We start from the raw sequence: 19700 nt of genomic DNA, 5'->3' as shown, positions 1-19700 counted from the left end.
TTTGACCAAAAAATGAGGAGATTCTACAAACAACTCTCTTTCCTGAGGATAAGTATCACTGTTGCTTGGTGTGCATGGGAGATAACCCAGAGGGTTAAGGAAGTCGCTAGGAAGAGTGTGCTGGGGATGCTCTAGGAAAAGACTGAATGCTGAGGCGATTCACAGTCCAAAGGTTTTTGATTTGCCAAGAAGAAAATGAACCTCATGGATCAGAACAACAACCCCCCGCCTTATGCCCAGGGTGCCATGACTCCTGGAATCCCTCTCTTTAGCCTAGTGATGCTTTATGGCACAGGACTGACTCCACAGCCTATTCAGAACACCAACAGTCTGTCTATATTGGAAGAGCAGCAAAGACAGCAGCAGCAACGGCAGCAGCAGCAGCAGGCAGCAGTGGCAGCCGTTCAGCAGTCGACGTCCCAGCAGGCAACGCAGGGGGCCTCGGGCCAGACACCACAGCTTTTCCACTCACAGACTCTTACGACCGCACCCTTGCCGGGCACCACTCCCCTGTATCCCTCCCCCATGACCCCCATTACCCCTGCCACGCCAGCCTCAGAGAGCTCTGGGATTGTGCCGCAGCTGCAAAATAGTGTATCCACAGTGCATCTTGGTTGTAAACTTGACCTAAAGACCATTGCACTTCATGCAGGGAATGCTGAATATAACTCCAAGTGGTTTGCTGCTGTAATTATGAGAATAAGAGAGCCCCGGACCACTGCACTGATATTCAGTTCTGGGAAGATGGTGCGCACAGGAGCCAAGAGTGAAGAACAGTCCAGACTAGCAGCAAGAAAATATGCCAGGGTTGTACAGAAGTTGGGTGTTCCAGCTAAGTTCTTGGACTTCAAGATTCAGAACATGGTGGGGAGCTGTGATGTGAAGTTCCCTATAAGGTTAGAAGGCTTTGTGCTTACCCACCAACAGTTCAGTAGTTATGAGCCAGAGTTATTTCCTGGTTTAATCCACAGAATGATCAAACCGAGAATTGTTCTCCTTATTTTTGTTTCCGGAAAAGTTATATTAACAGGTGCTAAAGTCAGAGCAGAAATTTATGAAGCCTTTGAGAACATCTACCCTATTCTAAAGGGTTTCAGGAAGACAACGTAATGGCTGTCATCTATTCCTGCCTCCCCCATCCACTTGTTTTTAAAATTTTTTTTAACATCTTTATTGGAGTATAATTGCTTTACAGTAGTGTGTTAGTTTCTGCTGTTTTTTTTTTTTTTTTAACAAATCAGTTTTGGTACATTTAGTGGTGTTGTGGATGGCCCCATGTGATGAGAGGATGGATGTTCAGTTGTATGTTGCAACATGAGGTGAAGCTCTCCTGCATGTGTACCCCATAAGGATGCCAGGAAGGGGTATTATTTCTGCACAGAGAACACGGAAGCGTTACTGTAAGTTGCTCGAACTGGGCTGCTATTCGGGCAGAGCTGCCCATTTATTTATATTTAGATTTTAAACGCTTACTGCTGTTGACAAGTTGGTTTAAGGGACAAAACTTTAAGTGTTAAAGCCACCTCAACAATTGATTGGACTTTATTTTGTTTAATTTCTTCCCTATAAACCACAGTTTTTCTATTTCTACCAGAAAAGTAAAAATCTTTTTTTAAAGTGTTGTTTTCTAATTTGTAACTCCTAGGGGTTATTTTTGTGCCACATTCCACCTTTTCAGTATTGCAGGACAGAATAGAAATGTATTAATGAAAACAAATGGCTGTACATATTTTTCTTCCTTCAGAGTACTCTGTACAATAAATGCTGCTTATAAAAGTGAAAAAAAAAAAAACAAGGTGAGAAAAGATCTCCTGAGGAAGAGACCCTCATGCTGAGATCTAGGGAGTTTGCCTTGAGAAAAGTCAGTAAGAAGCACTATAAATGGAAAAAACAGCATACATAATGACCTTGAAACAGGAAAGGGACTGCCTTGTTTAAGAAAGTGAGAAAAAGACCAGTGTGCCTGAAGAAGAGTACATGATATGGAGAATGGCAGAAGATGAGGGTGTCAAAATATAAAGAGGTCCAATCATGCAGGGCCTTAACAGGTCATGATACCTGACTCTGAATTTTATCCAAAGTGTAATAGAAAGTTATTGAATAGATCTATGTAATAAAGTAACATGATTTACTTAACATTTTTAAAAATCACTTTGCTGAGTGGAGAATGAATTAGATTAGGCAAGAATGGAACCAGAGAGACCAGTTGGGATTCTGTTGTAGTGACTCATGTGTGGCTTGACTAAGATAGTGTCAGTAGAAGTCAGAGGTGGATTCCAGATATATGTTGGCACTACAACTGGCATGATTGTCTGGTGTATCTGTTTCAGGGAAGAGTAAGACAAGAGGAAAGCAAATCAAGGTTTCAGAGCAAGGAATCAAGGAATTCATAAGTTTCTGGCTAGAAAAACTGTGGATGGACGCTGATGCTATTAACTGGAATGGGGAAGATTATGGATGGGAAGCAAGTTTGGTAGAAAAAAAAGCAATAGTTTCACTTTTCAACATGTTGTTTGATATTACTACGAGATATCAATGTGGAAATTTCAAGTGGACAGCTGGATATGAAAATCTGGAAATACAAATTTGAAAATCATCAACACTGGATGGTATTTGAATCCATGAGAACTGATGAACATTGCTAGGGAGAGAATGTAGCAAGAGAAGAGGGTCCATAAAGAGTATGGAAGGATGCCAACATTTAGAGTCAGTTATAGGATGAGAAGCCAACAAAGGAACCAGAGCAATAAGCTGAGGGAGGAACAAAAAACAGGAAAGACTAGTGTTACAGAAGCTACTATGGACTGAATTGTGTTCCTCCAAAATTCATATGTTGAAACACTAACCCCTAACGTGATTGTATTTGGAGACAGGGTCTTGAGTAAGTAGTTAAGGTTAAATGAGGTCAAAAGGGTAGGGCCCTAATCTAATAGGATTGGTGTCCTTATAAGAAGAGGAAGAGATACCAGAGATCGTTCCCTCTCTCTCTCTCTCTCTCTCTCTCTCTCTCTGTCTCTCTCCATATGTACATATATATTGCCATATGAAGACACAGTGAGAAGGTAGCCATCAGCAAGCCAGGAAGAGAGTCCTCACCAAAAATCAAACCATATTGGACCTTGATCTTGAACATCCTAGCCTCCAGAACTGTGAGAAATAAATTTCTGTTGTTTAAGCCACCCAGTCTATGGTATTTGTTATGGCAGCTTGAGCTGACTAATACAGAAACCATGAGGAGAATATTTCAAGAAGAAAGGAGTGCTGTTGAGGAGTCAAGTAAAACGAAAACAAAGCAGTGACTGTTGAACTTGGCAATACTGAGGTAATTATTGACCTTGGGAAGAACAGTAGCTCAAGAACTATGATGGAGATGGAAGCAGGAAAATTGTGGGCTGAGGAGAAATGAAGAGGTGAGGATGTGGAGACATCAACTACAGACAACTGGGTTGGGAAGTTTTGTTGTAAAGGGAATCAGAGAAGCATAACAGTGGCTGAAGGATGACCTAGATTCAAAACTTTTTTTCTTTAAAAGAATGGGACTAGTAGAAGATGTTTTATGCTGATAGAAATGACTGAATACAAACAGAGAAATTGATACAAAAGAGAGAGGGAATAACTCAGTCAAAGAGCAAGTTTCTTAGGAGGTAAGAGGGATAACCTTCAAAGCGTATGTGAGACATTGGCCTTTGGTAGGAGGATGGATGCTTACTCAGTTGTAAGAGAAAGTAAGAGGAAAATATGGGTGAAAGTACAGATAGGATTGTAGACTTGATGGTGGAAAGAAGTGCGAGTTTTCTGTAATGGTTTCTATTTTCTCAATAAAATACAAGTCAAGGCCAACAAATGGGAGTGAAAGTAAAGGAGGAGATATGGGAGGCTTGATGAGAGAGAAAAAGGTTTGAAATAGTGTCCATGTGAAGAGACAAAGTGAAGCCTCCCAGAGAAACATAGTGGCATCATCAGGCAGAGTTACGCCTGGCCACATTCTGGTTTTTGATCTGGGGGCTAGTTACAGAGTATGTTTCCTTTGTGAAAATTCATCAGTCTGTACACAAAATAATTTTTGCACTTTTTCGTTTATATGTTATATTTTAATTTTATGGAAAAAACACCCTTCTACCTGAAAATTAGAATAAAAAATAAACCTTTCCTACCTATCACCTGGCTTCACTTGTTTCCTTTAGATTCCATGGTCAAAAATTACAACCACTCTCTTGCATATGCATTTATTGCACTTGTCCCTCTCTCCCATCATCCAAATGCTAGCTGAAACCTATCGTTCACCTTCTCTGTGCCTGCCTTTAAGCAAGAAAAGTTTGCTGGAGAAAAAAAATCTCACAACTGAGTCAACTAGTTCAATTTTAAATCCATGACCTCGGACTTCAAACTCACGCCTAACTCTGCCTGTTGATGCCACTGTTATTATGTCAATGCCACAGTGTCTTCATTACTGTGGTTTTATAGTGAGTTTTGAAATTAGAAAGTGGGAGTCTCCAACTCTGTCTTCCTTTTTCAGGAGTGTTTTAACTCTTCTGCGTCCCTTGCATTCCCATATCAATTTTAGTGTCAGCTTGTCAATTTCTGTTTTTAAAAATAGGCAGCTATGATTTTGATAGGGATTGTGTTGGTTCTATAGATCAATTTGGGGAGTATTGCCATCTTAACATTATCTCCTAATCCATGAACATGGGGTGTCATTCCATTTATTTAGATCTTTAATTTATTTTAATGATGTTTTGTTGTTTTCTATGTATATGTCTTGACCTTTTGTTAAATTTATTTCTAAGTATTTATTGTTTTTGATGCTGTTGTAATTTCCTTTTTGGATTATTTGTTGCTAATGTATAGAAATACAAATGTTTTTTATATATTGATTTTATATTCTTCAATCTTGCTGAACTTGTTTATTAGTTCTAGTAGTTTTTTAATGGATTCCTTAGGATTTTCTATATTCAAGATCATGTCATCTGTGAATGGCGATAATTTTACTTCTTCCTTTCCAATCTGGACACATTTTATTTCATTTTCTGGCCTATTTGTCCTGGTTAGAACCTCAAAGACAATGTTAAGTAGAAGTAATGAGAATGGACACCCTTGTCTTGTTCCTGATCTTAGGTGGAAAGCTTCCAGTCTTTTACCATTAAGTATGATGCTGGCTGTGGGGCTTTCACAGATGTCCTTTATCAAGTTGAGGAATTTCCCTTCTACTCCTAGTTTCTTAAGTGTTTTTTATCAATGAAATCTGACAATCTGCCTTTTAACTGGAGTACTTAGACCAGAGGTCAGGAAATTATGGCCTGTAGGCCAACTCCAGCCCAACCCACTGGCAGTTTTTGTAAATAAAACGTTACTAGAACAAAGTCAGGCTTATTCTTTTATATATTACCTATGGCTATTTTCATGCTACAACAGTAGAGTTGAGTAATTCAGACAAACACTGTATGGCCTTCAAAATCTAAACTATTGGAAGGAGCTTCAAAATGGCGAAAGAGTAAGACGTGGAGATCACCTTCCTCCCCACAAATACATCAGAAATACATCTCCATGTGGAACAACTCCTACAGAACACCTACTGAACACTAGCAGAAGACCTCAGACTTCCCAAAAGGCAAGAAACTCCCCACGTACCTGGGTAGGGCAAAAGAAAAAAGAAAAAACAGAGACAAAAGAATAGGGATGGGATCTGCACCAGTGGGAGGGAGCTGTGAAGGAGGAAAAGTTTCCACACACTAGGAAGCCCCTTCGGGGAGGAGACTGTGGGTGTCAGACGGGGGAAGCTTTGGAGCCACGGAGGAGAGCGCAGCAACAGGGATGCAGAGGGCAAAGAGGAAAGATTCCCACACAGAGGATCAGTGCCGACCAGCACTCACCAGTCCGAGAGGCTTGTCTGCTCACCCGCCAGGATGGGTGGGGGCTGTGAGCTGAGGCTCGGGCTTCGGTCGGATCCCAGGGATAGGACTGGGGTTGGCGGCGTGAACACAGCCTGAAGGGGGCTAGTGCGCCACAGCTAGTGGGGAGGGAGTCGGGAAAAGGTCTGGACCTGCTGAAGAGGCAAGAGACTTTTTCTTGCCTCTTTGTTTTGCGGTGCGCGAGGTGAGAGGATTAAGAGTGCTGCCTAAATGAGCTCCAGAGACGAGTGCAAGTGGCGGCTATCAGCGCAGACCACAGAGACGGGCATGAGACGCTAAGGCTGCTACTGCAGCCACCAAGAAGCCTGTGTGCAAGCACAGGTCACTATCCACACCCCCCCTCCCAGGAGCATGTGCAGCCTGCCACTGCCAGGGTCCCATGACCCAGGGACAACTTCTCCGGGAGAACGCACAGCATGCCTCAGGCTGGTGCAATGTCACAACGGCCTCTGCCACCGCAGGGTCGCCCCACATTTTGTATGCCTCCCTCCCCCCGGCCTGAGTGAGCCAGAGCCCCCGAATCAGCTGCTCCTTTAATCCCGTCCTGTGTGAGCGAAGAACAGACGCCCTCAGGAGACCTACAAGCAGAGGCAGGGCCAAATCCAAAGCTGAATCCCAGGAGCTGTGCGAAAAAGGAAGAGAAAGGGTAATCTCTCCCAGCAGCCTCAGGAGCAGTGGATTAAATCTCCACAATCAACTTGATGTGCCCTGCATCTGTGGAATAACTGAATAGACAACAAATCATCCCAATTTGAGGAGGTGGACTTTGGGAGCAACGATATATATTTTTCCCCCCTTTTTCTCTTTTTGTGAAAGTGTATGGGTATGCTTCTGTGTGTGATTTTGTCTGTATAGCTTTGCTTTTACCATTTGTCCTAGGGTTCTGTCTGTCCGTTTTTTTTTTTTTTTTTTTTTCTTTTTTTTTAGTATAGATTTAGTGCTTTTTGGTTTGGTTGCTCTCTTCTTTCTTTCTTTTTTATTACTTTTTAATTTTTATTTAATAATTATTTTTTATTTTAAATAACTTTATTTTATTTTATTTTATCTTTTTCTTTCTTTCTTTCTTTCTTTCTTTCTTTCTTTCTTTCTTTCTTTCTTTCTTTCTTTCTTTCTTTCTTTCTTTCTCCTTTTATTCTGAGCCGAGTGGATGATAGGCTCTTGTTGCTCTGGCCAGGCGTGAGGGCAGTGCCTCTGAGGTGGGAGAGCCAAGTTCAGGACATTGGTCCACCAGAGACCTCCCAGCTCCAGGTAATATCAAATGGCGAAAATCTCCCAGAGATCTCCATCTCAATGCCAAGACCCTCCTCCAGTCAATGACCAGCAAGATACAGTGCTGGACACCCTATGCCAAACAACTAGCAAGACAGGAACACAACCCCACCCATTAGCAGAGAGGCTGCCTAAAAGCATAATAAGGTGACAGACACCCAAAAACACACCACCAGACATGGACCTGCCCACTAGAAAGACAAGATCCAGCCTCATCCACCAGAACACAGGCACTAGTCCCCTCCACCAGGAAGCCTACACAACCCACTGAGCCAACCTTAGCCACTGGGGGCAGAAACCAAAAACAAGGGGAACTACGAACCTGAAGTCTGCGAAAAGGAGAGCCCAAACAAAGTAAATTAAGCAAAATAAGAAGACAGAGAAACACAGAGCAGATGAAGGAGCAAGGTAAAAACCCACCAGACCTACCAAATGAAGAGGAAATAGGCAGTCTACCTGAAAAAGAATTCAGAATAATGATAGTAAAGATAATCCAAAATCTTGGAAATAGAATAGAGAAAATACAAGAAACGTTTAACAAGGACCTAAAAGAACTAAAGAGCAAACAAACAATGATGAACAACACAATAAATGAAATTAAAAATTCTCTAGAAGGGATCAATAGCAGAATAACTGAGGCAGAAGAACGGATAAGTGACCTGGAAGAAAAAATAGTGGAAATAACTACCACAGAGCAGAATAAAGAAAAAAGAATGAAAAGAACTGAAGACACTCTCAGAGACCTCTGGGACAACATTAAAGTCACCAACATTCGAATTATAGGGGTCCCAGAAGAAGAAGAGAAAAAGAAAGGGACTGAGAAAATATTTGAAGGCACTGTAGTTGAAAACTTCCCTAATATGGGAAAGTAAATACTTAATCAAGTCCAGGAAGCACAGAGGGTCCCATACATGATAAATCCAAGGAGAAACATGCCAACACACATATTAATCAAACTATCAAAAATTAAATACAAAGAAAAAATATTAAAAGCAGCAAGGGAAAAACAACAAATAACATACAAGGGAATCCCAATAAGGTTAACAGCTGATCTTTCAGCAGAAACTCTGCAAGCTATAAGGGAGTGGCAGGACTTATTTAAAGTGACAAAAGAGAAAAACCTACAACCAAGATTACTCTACCCAGCAAGGATCTCATTCAGATTTGATAGAGAAATTAAAACTTTTTTCAGACAAGCAAAAGCTAAGAGAATTCAGCACCACCAAACCAGCTTTACAACAAATGCTAAAGGAACTTCTCTAGGCAGGAAACACAAGACAAGGAAAAGACCTACAATAGCAAACCAAAAACAATGAACAAAATGGTAATAGAAACATACATATCGATAACTACCTTAAATGAAAATGGATTAAATGCTCCAAACAAAAGACATAGACTGGCTGAATGGATGAAAGAACAAGACCCATATATATGCTGTCTAGAAGAGACCCACTTCAGACCTAGGGACACATACAGACTGAAAGTGAGGGGATGGAAAAAGATATTCCATGCAAATACAAATCAAAAGAAAGCTGGAGTAGCAATTCTCATATCAGACAAAATAGACTTTAAAGCAAAGACTATTACAAGACACAAAGAAGGACACTACATAATGATCAAGGGATCAATCCAAGAAGAAGATATAACAATTGTAAATATTTATGCAACCAAAATAGGAGCACCTCAGTATATAAGGCAAATACTAACAGCCATAAAAGGGGAAATTGACAGTAACACAATCATAGTAGGGGACTATAACACCACACTTTCACCAATGGACAGATCATCCAAAATGAATATAAAGAAGGAAACACAAGCTTTAAATGCTACATTAAACAAGATGGACTTAATTGATATTTATAGGACATTCCATACAAAAACAACAGAATACAGTTTCTTCTCAAGTGCTTATGGAACATTCTCCAGGATAGATCATATCTTGGGTCACAAATCAAGCCTTGGCAAATTAAAGAAAATTGAAATCGTATCAAGTATCTTTTCCAACCACAACGTTATGAAACTAGATATCAGTTACACAGTCAAAATCTGTAAAAAGTACAAACACATGGAGGCTAAACAATACACTACTAAATAACCAACAGATCACTGAAGAAATCAAAGAGGAAATCAAAAATTACCGAGAAACAAATGGCAATGAAAACACGACGACCCAAAACCTATGGGATGCAGCAAAAGCAGTTCTAAGAGGGAAGTTTATAGCAATACAATCCTACCTTAAGAAACAAGAAAAATCTCTAATAAACAAACTAACCTTACACCTAAGGGAACTAGAGAAAGAAGAACAAAAAAACCCAAAGTTAGTAGAAGGAAAGAAATCATAAAGATAAGAGCAGAAATAAATGAAAAAGAAATGAAGGAAATGATAGCAAAGATCAATACAACTACAAGCTGGTTCTTTGAGAAGATAAGCAAAATGATAAACCATTAGCCAGGCTCATCAAGAAAAAAATGGAAGAACACTCAAATCAATAGAATTCAAAATGTAAAAGGAGAAGTAACAACTGATACTGCAGAAATGCAAAGGATCATGAGAGATTACTACAAGCAAGTATATGCCAATAAAATGGACAACCTGAAAGAAATGGACAAATTCTTAGAAATGCACAACCTTCCAAGACTGAACCAGGAAGAAATAGAAAATATGAACAGACCAATCACAAGCACTGAAATGGAAACTGATTAAAAATCTTCCAACAAACAAAAGCCCAGGACCAGATGGCTTCATAGGCGAATTCTATCAAACATTTAGAGAAGAGCTAACACCTATCCTTCTCAGTCTTCCAAAATATAACAGAGGGAGGAACACTCCCAAACTCTTCCTATGAGGCCACCATCACCCTGATACCAAAACCAGACAAAGATGTCACAAATAAGAAAACTACAGGCCAATATCACTGATGAACATACATGCAAAAATCCTCAACAAAATCCTAGCAAACAGAATCCAACAGCACATTAAAAGGATCATACACCATGATCAAGTGGGGTTTATCTCAGGAATGCAAGGATTCTTCAATATACGCAAATCAATCAATGTGATACACCATATTAACAATTCGAAGGAGAAAAACCATATGATCATCTCAATAGATGCAGAGAAAGCTTTTGAGAAAATTCAACACACATTTATGATAAAAACCCTCCAGAAAGTAGGCATAGAGGGAACTTTCCTCAACATAATAAAGGCCATATGTGACAAACCCACAGCCAACATCGTTCTCAGTCGTGAAAAACTGAAACCATTTCCATTAAGATCAGGAACAAGACAAGGTTGCCCACTCTCACCACTATTATTCAACATAGTTTTGGAAGTTTTAGCCACAGCAATCAGAGAAGAGAAAGAAATAACAGGAATCCTAATCAGAAAAGAAGAAGTAAAGCTGTCACTGTTTTCAGATGACATGATACTATACATAGAGAATCCTAAAGATGCTACCAGAAAACTACTAGAGCTAATCAATGAATTTGGTAAAGTAGCAGGGTACAAAATTAATGCATGGAAATCTTTTGCATTCCTATACACTAATGATGAAAAATCTGAAAGTGAAAGTAAGAAAACACTCCCATTTACCATTGCAACAAAAAGAATAAAATATCTAGGAATAAACTTACCAAAGGAGACAAAAGACCTGTATGCGAAAAATTATAAGACACTGATGAAAGAAATCAAAGATGATAGAAATAGACGGAGAGATATACCATGTTCTTGGATTGGAAGAATCAACGTTGTGAAAATGACTATACTACCCAAAGCAATCTAACAGATTCAAAGCAATCCCTATCAAACTACCAATGGCATTTTTCACAGAACTAGAACAAAAAATTTCACAATTTATATGGAAACACAAAAGACCCCAAATAGCAAAAGCAATCTTGAGAAAGAAAAACGGAGCTGGAGGAATCAGGCTCCCTGACTTCAGACTATACTACAAAGCTACAGTAATCAAGACAATATGGTACTGGCACAAAAACAGAAATATAGATCAATGGAACAGGATAGAAAGCCCAGAGATAAACCCACGCACATATGGTCACCTTATCTTTGATAAAGTAGGCAAGAATATACAATGCAGGAAAGACAGCGTCTGCAATAAGTGGTGCTGCGAAAACTGGACAGATACATGTAAAAGAATGAAATTAGAACACTCCCTAACACCATACACAAAAATAAACTCAAAATGGGTTAAAGACCTAAATGTAAGCCCAGACACTCTCAAACTCTTACAGGAAAACATAGGCAGAACACTCTATGACATAAATCACAGCAAGATCCTTTTTGACCCACCTCCTAGAGAAATGGAAATCAAAACAAAAATAAAGAAATGGGACCTAATGAAACTTAAAAGCTTTTGCACAGCAAAGGAAAACATAAACAAGATGAAAAGACAACGCTCAGAATGGGAGAAAATATTTGCAAATGAAGCAACTGACAAAGGATTAATCTCCAAAATTTACAAGCCGCTCATGCCGCTCAATATCAAAAAAATAAACAACCCAATCCAAAAATGGGCAGAAGACCTAAATAGGCATTTCTCCAAAGACGATATACAGATTGCCAACAAACACATGAAAGAATGCTCAACATCATTTATCATTAGAGAAATGCACATCACAACTACATTGAGATATCATCTCACACTGGTCAGAATGGCCATCATCAAAAAATCTACAACAATAAATGCTGGAGAGGGTGTGGAGAAAAGGGAACACTCTTGCACTGTTGGTGGGAATGTACATTGGTGCAGCCACTATGGAGAACAATATGGAGGTTCCTTAAAAAACTAAAAATAGAACTACCATATGACCCAGCAATCCCACTACTGGGCATATACCCTGAGAAAACCATAATTCAAAAAGAGTCATGTACCACAATGTTCACTGCAGCTCTATTTACAATAGCCAGGACATGGAAGCAACCTAAGTGTCCATTGACAGGTGAATGGATAAAGAAGATGTGGCTCATATATACAATGGAATATTACTCAGCCAAAAAAGAAACAAAGTTGAGTTATTTGTAGTGAGGTGGATGGACCTAGAGACTGTCATACAGAGTGAAGTAAGTCAGAAAGAGAAAAACAAATAACGTATGCTAACTCATATATATGGAATCTAAAAAAAAAGAAATAATAATGGTCATGAAGAACCTAGGGGCCAGACGGGAATAAAGACGCAGACCTACTAGAGAATAGACTTGAGGATATGGGGAGGGAGAAGGGTAAGCTGGGACAAAGTGAGAGAGTGGCATGGACATATATACACTAGCAAATATAAAATAGATAGCTAGTGGGAAGAAGCTGCATAGCACAGGGAGATCAGCTCGGTGTTTTGTGACCACCTAGAGGGGTGGGATAGGGAGGGTGGGAGGGAGGGAGACGCAAGAGGGAAGATATATGGGGATATATGTATATGCATAGCTGATTCACTTTGTTATAAAGCAGAAACTAACACACCATTGTAAAGCAATTATACTCCAATAAAGATGTTAAAAAAAAGAAAGATAAATTTTAAATAAATAAACTATTGGCTATCTGATCCTTTACAGAAAAAGTTCACTGAATACTGATTTATACAATTTACTTTTAATGTCATTATGGATATGGTTGGTTTTAAATCTTGCTATTTTTATTATACTTACTCTATCTGTTCTCCTTTCCTTTTTTCCTTCTTTTCTTGCCTTCTGGATTAATTGAAATTTTCTTAATGACTTATTTTATCATCACAATTGGCTTATTAACTGTATTTCTTTGTTTTATACTTTTTAGTGGTTGCTCTGGCACTTACAATGTGCTTCTTGTTACAATTTAATTTATCTCAATCAACTTTCAAATAAACTTATACCATTTAACACGTAGTGTAAGAACTTTACAACAGTATGTTTTCTTCTCCCCACTCCTGTCCTTTGTACTATTGTCATATGCTTTACTTCTGCAATATATTGGGGAGGGCGGTGTTGTTTGCTTTAGACAATTATCTTTTTTTGGTGTTCACATTTTAAAATTTATTTTAAATTTTTCATATGGTAACTTTTCTTTCTTTCTTTCTTTCTTTCTTTCTTTCTTTCTTTCTTTCTTTCTTTCTTTCTTTCTTTCTTCTCTCTCTTTCTTTCCTTGTTTCTTTCTGTGTACAATTCTATGAATTTTGACCAAAAACATACAGTTGTGTAAACTCTATCACAATCAAGGTTCAGAACGTACCATGGATGCTGTTCTGTCATGCTTGATCCTTGTAAAAAGCACTTATTTTTACCTTTCAGGGTTATACTACCTAATTTTTTTCTCACCAAATTGGTGGTTGGGCAGTGCAATGATTTACAAGTTTCTTGAGAGATAAAGGGCAGTGTTGTAAAATTGAGAGAACAAATTCTTTCTCTTCTGAACACCCATAGGTATCTCCTGATCACAGTTCACGAATGCATTTATCCTCATCAGCAGACCAGGGAGAAATCACAGGTCCCTGTCCCCAGGATAGCTCGGACTATTTGTTCTCAAACTTTAATGTACCTCAGAATCAACTGGAGGGCTTATTAATATTCAGATTGCGGAGTCCCACACCCAGAGTTCAGTAGGTGTAGAGTAAACCAGACAATTTACATTTCTAACAAGTTTCCAGGTGAGGCTACTGCTTACACGTAGTGTAAACACACTTCAATAGCCATCAGTTCAGATTATAGCTATCATCACAAAAAATTATGCATTGCTTTTCTTGCATGCCTATTTCAGGCTCCTCTATTTTATGGTAGCAGTGAGGAAGGAGTGGGGAGAGGGGAAATGGGGGCACCTGAGGTAGATTTTAGACTTCTGGTACCATCGCCAGCACTAATACCATGTAATGCACGAGGTGAAAAACAGTTATGTGATATTTGCTGGTGTTTGATACTGCTTGTTGTCTGATACCTTGTAAGTGAACAGGAAACCCATAACTCAAAGAACTAAAAACAGATAATCATAAAGATAAAAGCATTTGAATGCTACTCATTGCACCCTCTAAACATTGAGGTTTTTCTTCCTTTTTTTTTAAAGACTGAGTTTTTCCATGAACTGACTCATCTGCAGTACTTTCTATATTACCCAGGTGTCCGCCCATAGTCAGTGATATTGTATTAACTTCGGTTTTTATTTCAAAAAATACTTATGTCATCTTTCTCTTTATGTAGGCCCTAGAAACGCTTCAAACAAATGCATTGGAATTCCATAGCAATGTGAAATAATAGTAAGAAGATCATGACATGAACCTTCCCTACAAATTGGATTAATTATGTAGTTAGAGCTATTTCAAGAGGTGAGGTCTTTCATCAGTTTATTTTACCCTTGACTGAAATTCATCAGAAGAAAATAACTCTTTCTATCGGCTCTTCTTTTGGTCATATGGTGGCATGATTTTTTCAGGTGGCATGATTTTTTAAAAATAGCTTCTGAAACTTTAAAGCAATATACAAACAGTAGTTATCAATGCTCTAAAATTCCCTTATGAAAGAATTACAGAACTGTGTGAGAGGATAACCTCCTCCTACCCTGTCCAGATTAAAACCCAATAACTAATTAATGTAAGACATTTAAATTTGGGTACTGCTTTTCATTTTCCAAAGTGCTTCATGGACATTATCTCATTTAGTTGTTCCCAGCAACTTTATGATGCTGGCAGGGTAGGTAATATCATCCTCGTTTTATAAATGAAGAAACTGTGGCTGAGAGGTTAAATGATTTATCAGAGGTCACATACATCCTAGATACATACATCCAAGAGTCAGCCAGCACCAAGACCCAGGCATGCTGAAAACTGGTTTTATGTTTTTCCATGATGTCAACTGCTTCCTCCAAATAATAATAGAAACACATTTCACCCATACGCTACTCTAGTTTCCTTTATACATAACCATGAATCCCTTGACGTTCCTTCCAGTCTGTGTCTTAATGTACTGTAGATATTGCTGTTCATCTGTGGTGAAGGATCTACACATAGCATTTTCTACTCTAGGAACTGAATGTTTGAGTGTTTGGATTATTGTACTGACAGAAGGTGGAAGCTATTTTTCTTGATGGGGAAATTAAAACTCTGTTTTTTCCAGCAAATGGCAAACTTTATACTGAATTATAAGCCAATCCAAATACTTTCCATGTAAACAGAGCCCCTTCTCTAAGTCACTACAATGCTGTCCAAGACATGACTGTCCCAGCTTCCTCTCTGTAATAATTGATGTCATTAAGGCTGTTGATATCCTATACATATTGTAGCATTTAGACTTTTAAACTTTTTTATTAAGATTTTATTTTTAAAGTTCACAAGAAAATCTAGGAAAGGCAGAGATATACCCTCTCCCCCACATGCATAGTCTCCCCTATTATCAACATCCCACAAGAGAGCAGTACATTTGTTATAATTGGTGAACCTACATTAACACATCATAATCATTCAAAGCTCATAGTTTACCTTAGGGTTCACTCTTGGTGTTGTACATTCTATGTTTTGGACAAATGTATAATGACATATATCCATCATTATGATATCATACAAACTATTTTCACTACCCAAAAATCCCCCTGGCAACCACTGATCTTTTTACTGTTCTCCATAGTTTTTCCTTTTCCAGAATGTCATATAGTTGGAATCATACAGTATGTACCCTTTCAGATTGGCTCCTTTCATTTAGTAATATGTATTTAAGGTTTCTCCATGTTTTTTCATGGATTGATAGCTTATTTCTTTTTAGCACTGAATAATATTCCATTGTCTGAATGTACCAAGGCTTATTTATCCATTCACCTACTGAAGGACATCTTCGTTGCTTCCAAGTTTGAGCAATTGTGAACAAAGCTGCTATAAACATCTGTGAGATCTTCAAGATGGTGGAGGAGTAAGATGTGGAGATCACCTTCCTCCCCACAAGTACATCAAAAATACATCTACATGTGGAACAACACCTATTGAACGCTGGCAGAAGACCTCAGACTTCCCAAAAGGCAAGAAACTCCCCATGTACCTGGGTAGGGCAAAAGAAAAAAGAAAAACAGAGACAAAAGAATAAGGATGGGACCTGCACCTGTGGGAGGGAACTGTGAAGGAGGAAAAGTTTCCACACACTAGGAAGCCCCTTCACTGGTGGAAACGGGGTGTGGGCAGGGGGTGGGGAAGCTGTAGAGCCATGGAGGAGAGCACAGCAACAGGGGTGCAGAGGGCAAAGCGGAGAGATTCCCACACAGAGGATCGGTGCCAACCAGCACTCACAAGCCTGAGAGGTTTGTCTGCTCACCCGCCAGGGCGGGTGGGCACTGGGAGCTGAGGCTCAGGTGTTGGAGGTCAGATCCTAGGGAGAGGACTGAGGTTGGCTGCGTGAACACAGCCTGAAGGGAGCTAGTGCGCCACAGTTAGCTGGGAGGGAGTCCAGGAAAAAGTCTGGACCGGCCGAAGAAGCAAGAGACCATTATTTCGGGGTGCGCAAGGAGAGGGGATTCCTTCCCTGTCTGCCTACAGAAAGCAGAGCAACACCTAAACGAGCTTCAGAGATGGGCATGAGCCACGGCTCTCAGTGTGGACACCAGAGACGGGCATGAAACTCTAACACTGCTTTTGCAGTGACCAAAAATCCTGTGTGAAAGCAAAGGTCACTAGCCACACCTCCCCTCCCGGGAGCCTGTGCAGCCTGCCACTGCCAGGGTCCCGTGATCCAAGGACAACATCCCCGGGGAGAACACACGGTGTGCCTCAGGTGGTTGCAACGTCACACCGGACACTGCCGCTGCAGGCTGGACCCACATTCCGTACCCCTCCCTCCCCCTGGCCTGAATGAGCCAGAGCCCCCTAATCAGCCGCTCCTTTAACCTCCTCCTGTCTGGGTGAAGAATAGATGCCAGAGGGCGACCTACAAACAGGGGTGGGGCCAAATCCAAAGCTGAAACCTGGAAGCTGTGCGAACAAAGAAGAGACAGGGAAATTTCTCCCAGCAGCCTCAGGAGCAGCAGATTAAATATCCACAATCAACTAGACGTACCCTGCATCTCTGGAATACCTGAATAGGCAACGAATCATGCCAAAATTGACGCAGTGGACTTTGGGAGCAACTGTAGACTTGAGGTTTGCTGTATGCAACTGAGTAGTTTCTGATTTTTATGTTTATCTTAGTATATAGTTTTTAGCACTTGTTATCATTGTTGGATTTGTTTACTGGTTTGGTTGCTGTCTTCTTTTTTATTACTTTATTTATTTTTTTATTTTAATATTATTTCTTAATACGTTTATTTTATTTTATTTATTTATTTAATTTTTTTCATCCTTTTCTTCTGAGCCATGTGGCTGGCAGTGTCTTGGTGCTCCAGCCGGGTGTCAGGCCTGAGCCTCTGAGGTGGGAGAGCCGAGTTCAGGACACTGAACCACCAGAGACCTCCCAGCCCCACATAATATCAGTCAGCAAGGGCTCTCCCAGAGATCTCCATCTCAATGCTAAGACCCAGCTCCACTAAATGACCAGCAAGCTCCAGTGCGGGACACCCCATGCCAAACAACTAGCAAGACAGGAACACAAACCCACCCATTAGCAGAGAGGCTACCTAAAATCATAATATTCACAGACACCCCAAAATGCACTACCGGACATGATCCTGCCCACCAGAAAGACAAGTTACAGCCTCATCCACCAGAACACAGACACCAGTCCCCTCCACCAGGAAGCCTACAAAACCCACTGAACCAACCTTACCCACTGGGGGCAGACACCAAAGACAACGGGATCTACGAACCTGAAGCCTGCACAAAGGAGACCCCAAACACAGTAAGTTAAGCAAAATGAACAGACAGAGAAATACACAGAAGATGAAAGAGCAAGGTAAAAACCCACCAAACCAAACAAATGAAGAGGAAATAGGCAGCCTACCTGAAAAAGAATTCAGAGTAATGATAGTAAATATGATCCAAAATCTTGGAAATAGAATGGAGAAAATGCAAGAAACGTTTAAAAAGGACATAGAAGAACTAAAGAGCAAACAAACAATGATGAACAACACAATAAGTGAAATTAAAAATTATCTAGAAGGAGTCAATAGCAGAATAAGTGAGACAGAAGAATGGATAAGTGACCTGGAAGAAAAAATAGTGGAAATAACTACCACAGAGTAGAATAAAGAAAAAGGAATGAAAAGAATTGAGGACAGTCTCAGAGACCTCTGGGACAATGTTAAACTCACCAACATTCGAATTATAGGGGTCCCAGAAGAAGAAGAGAAAAAAAAGGGGACTGAGAAAATATTTGAAGAGATTATAGTTGAAAACTTCCCTAATATGGGAAAGGAAGTAGACAATCAAGTCCAGGAAGCACAGAGAGTCCCATACAGGATAAATCCAAGGAGAAACACGTCAAGACACATGGTAATAAAACTATCAAAAATTAAATAAAAAGAAACAATATTAAAAAGCAGCAAGGGAAAAGCAACAAATAACATACAAGGGAATCCCCATAAGGTTAACAGCTGATTTTTCAGCAGAAACTCTGCAAGCCAGAAGGGAGTGGCAGGACTTATTTAAAGGGACGAAAGAGAATAACCTACAACCATGATTACTCCACCCAGGAAGGATCTCATTCAGATTCAACAGAGAAATTAAAACCTTTACAGACAAGCAAAAGCAAAGAGAATTCACCACGATCAAACCAGCTTTACAACAAATCCTAAAGGAACTTCTCTAGGCAGGAAACACAAGAGAAGGAAAAGACCTACAATAACAAACCCAAAACAATTAAGAAAATGGTAATAAGAACACACATATTGATAACTACCTTAAATGTAAATGGATTAAATGCTCCAAACAAAAGACATAGACTGGATGAATGGATAAAAAAACAAGACCCATATATATGCTGTCCAGAAGAGACCCACTTCAGACCTAGGGACACATACAGACTGAAAGTGAGGGGATGGAAAAAGATATTCCATGCAAATAGAAATCAAAAGAAAGCTGGAGTAGCAATTCTCATATCAGACAAAATAGACTTTAAAGCAAAGACTATTACAAGACACAAAGAGGGACACTACATAATGATCAAGGGATCAATCCAAGAAGAAGATATAACAATTGTAAATATTTATGCACCGAACATAGGAGCACCTCAATACATAAGGCAAATACTAACAGCCATAAAAGGGGAAATCGACAGTAACACAATCATAGTAGGGGAATTTGACACCCCACTTTCACCAATGGACAGGTCATCCAAAATGAAAATAAAGAAGGAAACATAAGCTTTAAATGACACATTAAACAAGAGGGACTTAATTGATATTTATAGAACATTCCATACAAAAACAACTGAATACAGTTTCTTCTCAAGTGCTCATGGAACATTCTCCAGGATAGATCATACCTTGGGTCACAAATCAAGCCTTGGTAAATTAAAGAAAATTGAAATCATATCAAGTATCTTTTCTGACCACAATGCTATGAGACTAGATATCAATTACCTGAAAAAAAAACTGTAAAAAATACAAACTCACGGAGGCTAAACAATACACTACTAAA

General features: G+C 39.5%; 1 protein-coding gene across 1 annotated transcript; it reads left to right on the top strand.

Moving 5' to 3' along the window:
* Nucleotides 1-204: 204 nt before the first annotated feature.
* On the top strand, nt 205-1114 carry LOC118888821 (TATA-box-binding protein-like). The gene has a single exon (XM_036840296.1). It carries the CDS (start codon nt 205-207, stop codon nt 1108-1110), a length of 906 nt encoding a protein of 301 aa, XP_036696191.1. The 3' UTR covers nt 1111-1114.
* The last annotated feature ends 18586 nt before the right edge of the window (nt 1115-19700 follow it).

The sequence above is a fragment of the Balaenoptera musculus genome, chromosome X, assembly GCF_009873245.2.
Source record: "Balaenoptera musculus isolate JJ_BM4_2016_0621 chromosome X, mBalMus1.pri.v3, whole genome shotgun sequence".
In the NCBI taxonomy this organism is placed as follows: Eukaryota; Metazoa; Chordata; class Mammalia; order Artiodactyla; family Balaenopteridae; genus Balaenoptera; species Balaenoptera musculus.
This window is presented reverse-complemented; position numbering and strand designations above follow the sequence as displayed.